The 12,914-nt window shown below is 38.7% G+C and overlaps 1 protein-coding gene across 4 annotated transcripts in view; it reads left to right on the top strand.

The window, feature by feature from the left end:
- Positions 1-12,914, top strand: part of LOC110372439 (kalirin) — a 140,651-nt gene that overhangs the window by 64,926 nt on the left and 62,811 nt on the right. For all 4 annotated transcript variants that reach the window (XM_049837210.2, XM_049837207.2, XM_049837203.2 and 1 more), the window contains exon 29: positions 2-98. In XM_049837210.2, coding sequence (XP_049693167.2) covers positions 2-98 — 97 coding nt within the window. The remainder of the gene's footprint in view (position 1; positions 99-12,914) is intronic.

Below are 12,914 nucleotides of genomic sequence, written 5' to 3'. Positions count from 1 at the left end.
GGGATTTGGATGACACAATACTCGATGAAACGACAGAGAATCTCGACAGAAACTCGCTGGCGTCTTTCGGCAGTGGGAACACCACCGATTCCGATAAGGTAAGTGCTCTAGTGACTGTATTTCACACATTTAGGCTGAAACGATATACGCGAGCCGCACTTAACGCAGGGTACATGACATATGTTTTCTAGCTCGGCTTGTGTGTTTACACCCGTTGAAACCTTTGGGCCGCCAGCGTCAGACAGAAACTGTAATATTTGACTTATTTAAATACAACCACTACAGGCAAGCGACAATTAGTATTACCGAGAACCTCCGCTGCTGCGTGATTTCAAAGTATTACCACTTGTCGGGCTTAGTTAGCCTCCAATTCAATCTTGTCAATGAACAAAAACCAGCTCTGATCTGAATATTCGCGCAGTTTTTGTTGCAATATGGATTTTTAAAATTTGCCACTACCAAGACAGGCCCTCACTTCATAATAATGAGACTAATAGAGACCCACATAATGTTCTATTTGTCCCGCGCCAGTTAAATGTTTCCCATATCAAGATGTTTCACTTGCTTTACAATAGACAACAACGAACAGACGGTTCCGAACTGATTGTTGTAGGTATTACAATACCGTAGACAAATGATCGCAACCGAACTCTCCTACACATCTATTTCTACTATTTAATGATCTCCACAGTGAAGAGATAGCTGTTTTTATATGCTGACATTGAATGCATATTTATCTTGCAAAAGCGTGCTGTCAGAGCTAAGTACAACTTACGTAGTCGTGAATCTCTTACTGTTTTAAAAACATCAATATCATGACCGTACCTTGCCCATTTATTTATGAAAATATCATGTATGTTTGGATAAACCTACATTTCTTTATTGTGTCAAATGTTATAATAAAATTCCAGATAACATTCTGGAACTGAATGACATGCGGTTTAAAACTCATATAAAAGTCACACTTTGTAAGCAAGCATATTATAAATTGAAAGATTACATTCAAGATAAAAATGCTTGGAAACATGCTGGTCCTGCTCCATAGGACATACTGACAATATCTAATTAATTAACAAATTAAAATTACACCAGTAAGTAAAATTGTATTCATCTTTTGATTGTTTGTTTGTAACTTTGTACCAAAAATATAAACCAATTTGTAAATGTGAATATCATGTAGCATTTTAATTTTCATTTTATCCTTATTTGTCTTTGCGATTCTACATGATCTTCGCATGCTGTTACTGTATGTATCAATACATACAAACTGTTATACCATTATTATTTTTATAAAAAGAGTAACCATGGAGTTTCATGCCCGTTCTTCTCCATAGGAAGCTGCTTTTGGAATGGACAACTAGAATCAAACTTACTATATTTTTGACGTTCATAAGTGCTCGTAAAGGCCTAAATGAAAAAAATGATTGACTTTGACTTTATAAACTCTATGAATAACGTAATAAAAATGTCGTCACGGTCAACTGCAATATTTTGAGACACGATCGGCTGATACTGTTTACACTTAATTCCTATTCTATGAGTTTTAGACTTCCGGACCGATAAATAAAAAGTTGCCCTTTTAAATTCATTTCGTTTGTCTATCTGTCAAGGCCCCTTTTCTCAGGAAAGCTTGTATGAGACTCATATACTAGAAAACCAGTATGTGTATGATACCAACACTAACCACTTTGCAGAAGCATCATAGAGTGCCATTTACTCGAATTTTAAAATGTATTTTATAGATAGGGGTATATGTTATATAAAAAAACTAGCTTTTGCCCGCGACTTCGTTCGCGTGGAATAGTGACTTCCGGCAGATTTTTGGTTTGACCAATAGATAGCGCTATATGTTCAGAGTATTTTTTTTTGTAATAAAAACTATCCTATGTCCTTTCTCAAGTTCCAAACTGTGTATGTGCCTTTCATACAAATCGGTTCAGTAGTTTGGGCGTGAAGAAAAGACAGACAGACAGACAGAAAGACAGACAGACAGACAGAGTTACTTTCACATTTATAATATTAGTTAGGTTTACTCGCCTGGAAAAAAGTACTCCTTCAGATTGATTGTTACCAATATTGTGCACTTTTCTACTAACAGTGTCTTTAAAGTTATTGTTTTGGATACATAAATTCAGTTTTGTAATTCTTTAGTTGTCGTACTCACGTCTTTTTTTATTAATTGATGCACCTACCATATCATCTCTGCATCACCCTAAGGTTGACTAGAGACTGCATTAAGTCCGCCTCTGTAATGAATTTTTGCACAAAGTTAAACAAAAAAAATAAATAGCCGGCGAGTTGATTGATACTAAAGTAAACACTCAATTCAGCAAAGCGGAACCAGTTACACATCAGTTCATTTTTAATAGAGGGGTTACTTTATCAAACTGTTTAATTGAAGCCCACTTTTGATTATAGAGAACTAGCTTTTGCCCGCAACTTCGTTCGCGTGGAATAGTGACTACCAGCAGATTTTTGATTTGACCAATAGATGGCGCTATAATATATGTCCGGAATAATTTTATTTTTATTTTTTTTTGTAATAAAAACTATCTTATGTCCTTTCTCAAGTTTCAAACTATGTCTGTACCAAATTTCACACAAATCGGTTCAGTAGTTTAGGCGTGAAGAAAAGACAGACAGACAGACAGACAGAGTTACTTTCGCATTTATAATATTAGTTTGGATGTAAACCATACCCTAGTACGTAAACGTACGCTACATTTTTACCTAACTGACCTCGGCTGAACAAGGACTCGTCATAACCAAACGTAGGGGAGACCTGACCAAAACCGTATATCCGGGCAAAAACGTATAGCGTATGTATTTTTGTCAATAATTCAAATTTTCCGCGCCACTGCAGCTCAGCGGTGTCAACCAATCACAGCTATTTGGCAACAAACACGTTTTTTTAATATTTAATTTTATTGCTTTTTAGTGGTTTTTATGTAATTTATGTGCAGTAAGAAGTGCCAATCGTCAAATTTACGTGTACAATAGGTAAGTAACTAATAGTCATGTTAAAAGTGTGTATATTTTTATGTAATTCAGTACATTTGTACTGGTGAAATCAATTACGAATGTAGTAGTGAGTAACGTATTTATACATACACATATAGATGTACTTAAGTGTATTAACCTTTTATTTTTCAAGACAGATGCCACGATGCCTCGTGATTATAAAAGGACGACTAATAGACAAGCGTGGGACGCGGAAAACATGAAAAATGCTGTTCAAGCCGTGTTTGATGGGACAATGGGGTACTTCAAAGCTGCTCAAATATACCAGGTGCCGAAATCCATACGGTATACGGTTTTGTCCATGCCCTGGAGCAAAAACGTAGAAGAATTATTTTTGCTATTTTTTTCCAATTTACGCTTTAATTATCTAAGTTAAAATATTGTGATTGCTTACCTTAAGAGACTGGTTAAAAATAAATGTTGATTTAGTACATCTGTGTTTTAAAATTATTGATCAGCATCCACAAACCCATTGGCTATACGGCTTTGCCCCGGTCTCCCCTACAGAATTCGCTTCAATAATATGAGAAAGGCGATGTGTACGAAACGAACCCTAGGTAATGTAGTAACGTAAAATTTCTAAAAACATCTAATTCCATTTTGTGTCAAATGTTTCCGCGAGTTCGCCAAGCCGAGCACCCTGTAATATCGAACTATTGAATTCCCATTAAGAGGATCGCTCTTAACAAAATTACCTGACAAATTGATCGACTCAATTAATACACTACCAATATATATTTTAATTAAATTAACGACGGAATAATTGGAGTGCAATCATGCTGCACATAAAACGACACTCGAATGTTTCAATTAGATGGAAACTGTTTGCAATATTAAATTCCGATCATAGCAGCGCAATGCTACAGTATGATCAGTAACCGCCGAATATCCCGGTCGGGCTGAAGAGCAGCTCTTCATATTGACCAATATTGATTGCGAACAAATTGGTCGAGCCGTTAATTAGTAACGTGTGTGTCGGCGCTGTTCAACGGAATTTGTTGCTAGTAGATACTGCACTGCGCTCCATTATGTGCTTGAATGGAGGAATTTTGGATGGATTATTGGACTGATTGGTGTTTATGTATTTGAAATACACATTTGGGTTTTGACAGAGTTTAGGTAATGCCTTACTAAAGAGTTTGTTATGTAGAAAGAATATTGGATTTATATAATTCTACGGTGCCATTGACAGGATATAGATAGATCACGGTAGTGGCAATTTTCTTGACGAACGCCAGAACCTAACTTTTGTTGAACGTGGATGCACTCGAAACTAACGAAGAGTAATGCGCTGCACGAATGGAAGTTGAAAGTACTCACACACTTCATCGGAGCCGATTGGTCCGGACAAATCTTTTCTTTTTCCTGATACTTGGATGTGTGTGCTGTGCGCCATAAAACTTATCTTCCGTGGCTGTCATTGAGCACGTGATGAGAGCGATGTGACTCAGTTGTTACCAAGGTCTTGAGTCTTGTTCATGCAAAATGCATTTACAGGAATTGGGCAATCGAGAAACGATGTGTGGATTGTGTGAAAGACGATACGGCTGCAAAGCTACTTGTGAGATGACGTATAATAGATATGAAAGGGGAAGGTTTGCAGCGCCGACGACAAATATCATTGAGGGCGGACTTTTACGTTTTGCTTTTACACTTAGAATTAGTTTAAATTGTTCTGATTTTGACATATTTTTATTTACCACTATTAACTGTACTAGAATTGCAAAAGTTCCCCATTATCAGATCTCGTCATAGGTTCCGTCAAGTCTGTGCACAGGGTACGTATAGAAGCTGAGCGCTCGTGCCGGCTCACACCTCGCGGTGCATAAAATTGTGCACGTGTAGCAAAACACGCATATTTATGTTCGAACGCCCAGTCTGTAGGTATATTCCCTACTTTACATCTCACTGGAATGGTGTAAGATTTTCAAGGACATAAAAATCGCTTTTTAATAAATATTTTTCTTATTTACTACTTTTTAATATATTTTTTTAAGTCCGATTGAATTTAGATCAACATTTTAGCTAAGAAGTGTTCAAATCTAAATAAAATAATTAAAAGACGAAGTGCTCTGTGGGATGTCATCAAATTACCTGAATCAATCTCAACAAATGTATCGCGTATTAAATGTAGCAAAATGATAATAATGTGAAGGGATGCACTTGACGAGTAGTAGTAGATGTGGGAGGCTGAACGGTTTCGCTAATGGAGGCGGCAGGTGTACGTCGCGCGTGCGAGTGCGGAGCGCCCCTGGCATTGTCTCGCGGCCCTGCGCTTATACCGTCGCCCATCAATTTTATCCAGCCCCTTGCTCCGCCCGACCGACTGTGAAGCTTACTGCTCTTTTATTTTTTAATAAACTCACTCAACTTGCTCTTAGTATAACGATCACATGATTATTTTCAGGGTCTAGGTTAATATCGATCAGCTTCCAACATTTATGTCATTAATCTTTGAGTAACGTCATTTAATCTGATAAATATTTAGTCAACACTTTCACAAATCAAATAGAACATCTAAAAAGGCAAGTTGTTATTTTATGACTGCCTTAGACCCTGGGTATGTCTCGCATCTAACAACGTCCCGTGCTCGGATAAATATGTAGATCAGCAATCATTTCCGGATAATGTAATCATTCAAATAACGAATGAAATAGTTTTTGTAACACATTGGTCTAGACTAGACGCGGCTGGTAAATAGGATCCAACGAGAACGACTCAAGTTTTTGGGTTCATACGTTAGATCTCACATACAAATCTTTCCTCTTATAAAAATAGTGTAGATTAGATATACATTTGACAGTATTTATACACCCTGGTAAAACTTAATCTGAGACGACCTTTGGTCCCGCTATGTCGTACCCCTGGTTAGTGAAACCGCCGAAGACAGTTTGAAATAAAATTACTATCAATTTAACATTGTGCATAAATGATTTCGGAGATCTAACAAAAGCCCTCTTAACCTCACTATAATATGTCCCCCGCGATAATTAAATCCATTGCAAGGGGTGGCGTTTTTTGCCTTACGAATATGTTTGGCAGTTACTGATGCAAAATATGAAAAGTTGGAACTATCACTGATATGATACAATTGCTAAGAGCCTTTTCCGCTCACCCACAAATTCTGAAATTTTTGCAGTTGTGCCCTAAAATTATATAATGTCGCTCTTTCCCATGATTAGAAAATTTCGATATTAAAATCGTACCTATTTATATGGCAAGTAGATCAAAGGTACCTAGTGTATACCTACTTAGTGTATCGTTTGTTATCCTTAACTTGAGCCATTCTTCACGTCTTTTTTTTTAACGACATCAAAAATCATCGGGCCCGCGTTCGTGTTGGTGGAATGTTGGCAGACTAACAGCCCTTTCACACGGCAGTCCAGTTTTGCGGGACCGGCGGCATTTTACTGTATCCTGCAGAAACGGACGCTGTGTTCACACGTAATTCAGTTTTGCAGGAAGGCCGGTCCCGCAAAACTGGACCGCCGTGTGAAAGGGCTGATCCTGTTTTTGACAATGCCTGCGCTAGTCATCAGGCGAAATGGACGTGAATACTTTGCTAGTCTATTGATATTATCGACGTCGTCGGCAGCGAAATAGAAGATTCTGGGTTCATCCTATCGTGACACAACACAACGCTCGACAGGTATTTTTGTAAATCACTTTCCCGCAAAAAACAGTGTCCAGCAAAAAACCGTACGCAGGTAGCCATGTGAACACTGCCATAGAAATATATGTGTCATTAAACGGGATCCCGCATTTTGCAGGATCCTGCATGCGGTTTGTTCGTGTGAACACTAGCATATAATATCTTTTGCGATCAAACGGGATCCTGCAAAAAACTGGACTGCCGTGTGAAAGCGACGGCAACTCTGCAACAGTTTTATGTTAAGCATAGAGCGAGCTGAAACTGATGAGCCTTTTATTTGGTAATGCTCTAATAAAACTCGAGCACGTAATTTGCATCATGTTATAAGCTGTAAACCTGAGCGCGCGAGAGGGATCACTCCATACAGAGCGCAGATCTCGTCTAACTAGCGCGATTAACGCCACTCGTTCAAAATCATTTTTCAGTCAGAACCTAACTAGGTTTTGATACACCTAGTATCTTTAAACTAAGTGACAAAAATAAGGCAATTTAATTTTAGAAATCGATACCTGCTAAGGTATAAGCGAGATGTTATTGGGCGGAAGCAGGGGCTCGTGGCTTGCGTCGCTAAAGCAACAACCGCTTCTCCTTCCGCTAGGAACGGATTAGGCGCGTCCTTCGCACGACGCTGCGGCGTGTGCCTTTGTGGAATAAATTCGGGAAATGTAGCTCGATACGGAGGCTGCGTAGTGAGTTTACGAGGCAGGCGTGCGAGAAGGAGCGGGCGGCGCGGGCGAGACGCGCGGCGGCGGCAGTGGCGACAGCGCCGCGCGCCGTGACGGACGGAGCGTCGCGACCGCACACCCGCGCCGGCACGTGTCGGCCGGCGCGATGGGGACCACCCCGCCGCCCGCCGCCGCCAAACAACACAAGACCCGGCGGAAGATATCCCTGCCGTGGTTCCGGCAGAGCTCGGTGAGCGCGCCGCACGCCATGCTGTCCCGGCAGCACACCATCGACACGCCGAGCTCGTTCCACGCGCGCCTGCTCAAGGGCAGCCGGCAACGCCAGGTGATCACCGCCGCGCCGCCCCGCCGCCCCGCCGCCCACTGCAGTCCGACGCACCGCAGGCCACTCCCGCGCTTGCACTCACCTGCACTCGCATCCTACATCATAACACCACTTACCGACATCCACGTAGTCCTCCTCGCATTTCGTGCTGAGAACGCTTTTCCACTTCACCGATTATAATAACTAGGTACCTACCTCTGAAAATGAAAAGCGAAGCACATTGTTACTCAATTATTAACACTTTGTGCGAGTTAATGTTGTTATGTATGTTGTTGTATGTAAGTTCATCATTGTTTTGTTTTGGAACTGTTGGCTTAACATTCGTCATTAACTTACAAATGTACTGTACATTAACTATCAAAATAACCTAAAAATATGAACGAAAAATTGTGTCTGTTCATTTATTGATTGAATGATTTTAAATATACCTATTCAATAAATGACTGAAAATATATATTGTTACTTAGAAATAAAATATTAATGTACATACAGTGTATATTTATTATTATTTTTTATTTTACTTTTGTCGTTAGCCAAACAATCAACTTTATTTTTACCAATTGGCACAATATTTCGTATCTTTTCGTTTTGTAATCCACTCGCATGCTACCCCATTAAAATCGGCCATAAATTCATCTTAAATTAATGCATTTTGCTTTAATAAACAATCAATTAGAAGCAGATGGGTGAGAACAAACACTTACAAGTGGTGCGACACGAGTAATCTTGGCCAATTGACCGAGATAACGAATCGGCTATCTGTCACTCGAGTTAATAGATTCTGCCACGGCCGATAAAGCGATAAATAATCTCCGTTTCCTCTCAATTATATCACTTGTGTCAAAGCTCGATTCAACACCAATACCATGCATAACTTTGCTATACATTAAACTTACGATGCTCCGTTTACCGCTTTCAAAACAACAAGGAAAACGGATAAATGTAAATAAATATACAACAAAGACGGCTGCGGTGGAAGCGCTAACTAGCTCCTAATGAACAAGTGATAATTTATTGTTGTAAACATAATGTGTGTGTCAGCCATTCTGTATGTGCCGTCTGAAAACATACACTACCGCTAAGCCATCCTGCTATTCCAACTAGATTCAGGCATTTAAGAGGTTTGCCTACTGTCTCACGTAAAACGGATCGAGCTACGTTCCTATTTTTGGTCTGTAAAAACTGTAACCACAAATACCTACAAAGATTCATTTTTTAAACAGAAAATGCTTGAAAATAACGATATCCGAATGCTCAGGAATGTAGCCAAGGCGATGTGCGGTAAAAATTATGATGCGCACATGCCATCCGTGAAATATTCAGAATAACAGCAATTCTAGTAGAAATACTGTTACTTGGATCTGACACCAATAGCCATGACAATAAATTATTATCTGTGTATCGTGTGCAGGGGTGCGGAATCTTGAAAGAAAAATTGACGGAGCTGCGTAACGATAATTTGCAAGCTTCAGGCGATAAAATGACGAATGTCGATGTAATGAGCAATTCAGTATATAATAGTGCTTAACCTCTCGGTACCCAGGTATTGTTGCTGTGCCCAAGAGTCCCGCATTTCCACGCACAGCGTTTACCACAGGCAACATTTAGCTTTTTTGTTTCATAGAGGATCATCAATTCTCTGAGGCTTTTGAAGTAACTTGTATATGGGGCAGTATAACTAGCTGTACTGGAAAATTCAAGCAATGAAAATCAAAGTGAAGTCTTTAATAAGTTTGAAGTTAATTATGGTGACTTACCACGAAGAATGCTAGGTTTGTCCGCTAACTCAGAACCGCCTCATACCATGTAGGTAGAGATTGGCAACTAGACCGTGTTTACAACGAGTCTAGTTTAATTAAGTTGATTTCATAGACTTCATTATATTGAACATACTCCTCAAATAGTAGGTAAATAAGTAACCTTAAAGTATTTGTCAGCGTGCTTTCAAAAAGAAAACATATTTGTACTTAGTACTCAACCTTAAAAGCGCGTTTTTAAAGCTGCCGATTGCAATTGATGAGCACACTTGCAGCGGCTGCATGAAATCAATCGAGAGCTGCATGCGGCTGCACGTCATGTTGCTGCCGCTTCGCGCCAACACTGTTTCATGTAATTACCTACAAACCAGTAATGCAGCGACCTTAAACAATGGTAAAAGCGGATTACCGATCACTAAATAATTATTTCTTAATTAGCTTTCGCCCGCGTCCAGTTCGACAATATTGAGTTTCCAAGAGAACTCTTCAAAAGTCCGGGAGAAAAACTATCCTATGTTCTTTCTCAAGGTCAACTCTATCTTTGTACTAAATTTTATCAAAATCAGTTCAGTGAAAGCGTGACAAGCAGACAGACAGAGTTACTTATAGGTAATATTAGAAGGGACGCATTTATAATATTATTAGGGATACTAGGGTTTGTTATCTACTTTATAAACTAAATTATGATTTACTTAAGTAATATTTCGTTACGTACTGAAGCTTTCCGATATAAAGAGCCTTTACCGTCCGTTCGTATATGTGTAGGTACTTACGATATTGAATCGCAATAATTCTCATATGCGTATCGTGCACAGGGCTCTTACTTAAGTAATTCCACATGCTTGCCTCGAATTGAGATAAGATATTTTAAGACAATAAATAAATAAAATATTTATTTCACAAAAACATGAACACATTGCACTGTTAAACGTAGCATTAATTTACATTTGTAACATTTAGCACAATTGTATAGACTCTATCCCTTAAACTAGGTTTAGCTTGTATCTTAAGAGATAGGGTTCCGCCTTATAGGTACAATAAATAATTACTACTAGTAAGCAAGCAATTGCTAAAATACAATTCAAATTAGTATCGATTTCGATAGGACTGCGTCAGATTATACACACAAATGTATGTAAGCGCCACTTTTACGAGGTGACACAAATTCGTGATTAATTGCCTTGTGGCAATAAAATGGCGACTGAGGACTCGCGACTCTGAGCTAAGTTACAGCAAATCCCGTGTGCTTGAAGCCGATCTCGACATCATATTAACTTGTCAACCATACTTATTTCGTTTAAAAAGAGCTCGTGGCTAAGCCAAAGCCGCGCGGATCGATCGATCATAAGGTTAAGCAACGCCTGACGCGGTCGGTCCACGGATGGTTGACTATCTTGTCATAAAAAGTTCTTCCGTGTAATGACATGATAAACTGTAGGTCCCGACTGTCATTTGAACATCTTTGGCAGTCGTTACGGGTAGTTAGAAGCCATTAAGTCTGACAACCAGTCTTACCTAGTGGTATTGGATTGCCCGGGTAACTGATTTGAGAAGGTCCGATAGGCAGCCGCTCCTTGTAAAACACTGGTAATCAGCTACGTCCGGTTAGACTGGAAGCCGAGCAGAACATGGCTAGGCAGATAATGACTTCTTTCGTTTAAGTCTGTAATGTAATGATAATATGACGCTTGAACCTGTTATTAATATTGCATGGGCTGCAGGTGTATCGACATCGGTATGGCGTGCGCCTACTCGGTGACTTGCCTTCGTACCCATGATGAGACACTGACAACTAGGTATGCGGTGGTCACAAATAGGTGAACGAGTTAAGGTCAAACTCTATTACTGAATATCCAAAAAAAAATATGCTGAATTTAAGAAAGCCAACCCTTGCTAGATGGATAGATGAATAAACTAAATAACGATGTTAGTAAGTACATGGACACAACCATAAAGTACATCGCCTTAAGTTCGGCGTCTCTGAAGAGTTCAGCAAATGAAACCAGAACTACTAGAGAACTGGGCAGAGATCCTTAGGCAGGAAAAGTATGTATGTATGTATATGTAGTTTTGGTACAAAGCTCTAAAGACCCGCACAATGATGATGAACTTGATTAATATAAGAAACGAAATTGGGCCAAAGTAACAGATTAAAGTTTTCATTTTTCAGGCGAGATTCTTATACCCCTCTATACTAGCGATGACACTGTCATTTATGATCATATCATCACTACAGATACACTAACACAGATTATTGAATTGTGAACATTCAATACATACTAACAATTCAGCTACAAACGAAGAAAACTGAAAATCCATACCTGCCATGACCTGTCGTGGGAATTAAATTAATAATTGGCTACGACGCTAGACCAGCGAGCTATTTCATAAATGTAATGCCACAAGAAAAAACATTACCGACTTCAAAAAGAAGAAGTTTCTAAATACGAAAGGGCCGGGAAGATTATCTTTTTGGTTAGGTTGTTTCATTGAAGGCTCTAGAAACTGAGCCATGTTTTATAACCTGACTAGTAATAATGATGTGTATGCTTTGTAACCGCCAAGTTTTATCGAAATCTATAGGCCGTTTGGACTTAAACAATTATAGACGTTTGGAATTACAAAACGAGCGATTCAAAAAAAGAATTTGAGTAAGCGAAAAATTAACTAAACATTTGCCAAATATTGAAAAAAAAATGCAGGACGTAACGTTGACACTCAAACAAATATTAAGTCGCTCGAATATTATGAAGCTGCTCATTTTGTATTTTAAGTAACTCAAATTAATGTTTGTAAGATACTATTCTGTTTGTGATTTTTCGTCACCTGCAGTCAGTCGCTCGCTTAGTAATTATATAACCCAAATTAATTAATTTTGACACTTAAAATTGTAATTTACAGTAGTTATTATTGCTACCCTTAAAGAAGTAAACACTCGCAAGCATTGGCCTTTATTAGTGTGATAAACTCGTCTGATGGAACATATCTTACACTATCATTCATTATCATGTAATACAAGTAAGAACATACTTAATCAGTGGAATCCAATTGCATCTTTTTATGTGAATGCATATCATTGATATACAAAAACCCGAGATGCAGAGTCTCGAATAAAAGTAACGCTCGTAAGTGTCCCCGAACAATAATTTTGTCTCTTTCTGTAAGGTACAAGCATACGAGTTATGCCCGATTCGTCATTTTAGTGATTTGGCATCCATAAAAAACGTGTCCCAGTTGGTCATTCAATAAAATATTTTATTTTGCTTAGTCCCAATTGGTCATCCGTACTTTATTTTGTAAAAAGTACTGTCAACAAGATAAGCTTTACAATATTGTAATATGTTTTTTTTGGTTATGTTTTTTCCGAACATGGCAAGACGCTATTAATAAAATCGCGATTTCAACGGCGTCACACACCGCACGGCCAAAACCAAAATACCAGGATCGCATAAATCAGATGAGTAATATACAAA

The sequence above is a fragment of the Helicoverpa armigera genome, chromosome 1 (assembly GCF_030705265.1).
Source record: "Helicoverpa armigera isolate CAAS_96S chromosome 1, ASM3070526v1, whole genome shotgun sequence".
In the NCBI taxonomy this organism is placed as follows: Eukaryota; Metazoa; Arthropoda; class Insecta; order Lepidoptera; family Noctuidae; genus Helicoverpa; species Helicoverpa armigera.
This window is presented reverse-complemented; position numbering and strand designations above follow the sequence as displayed.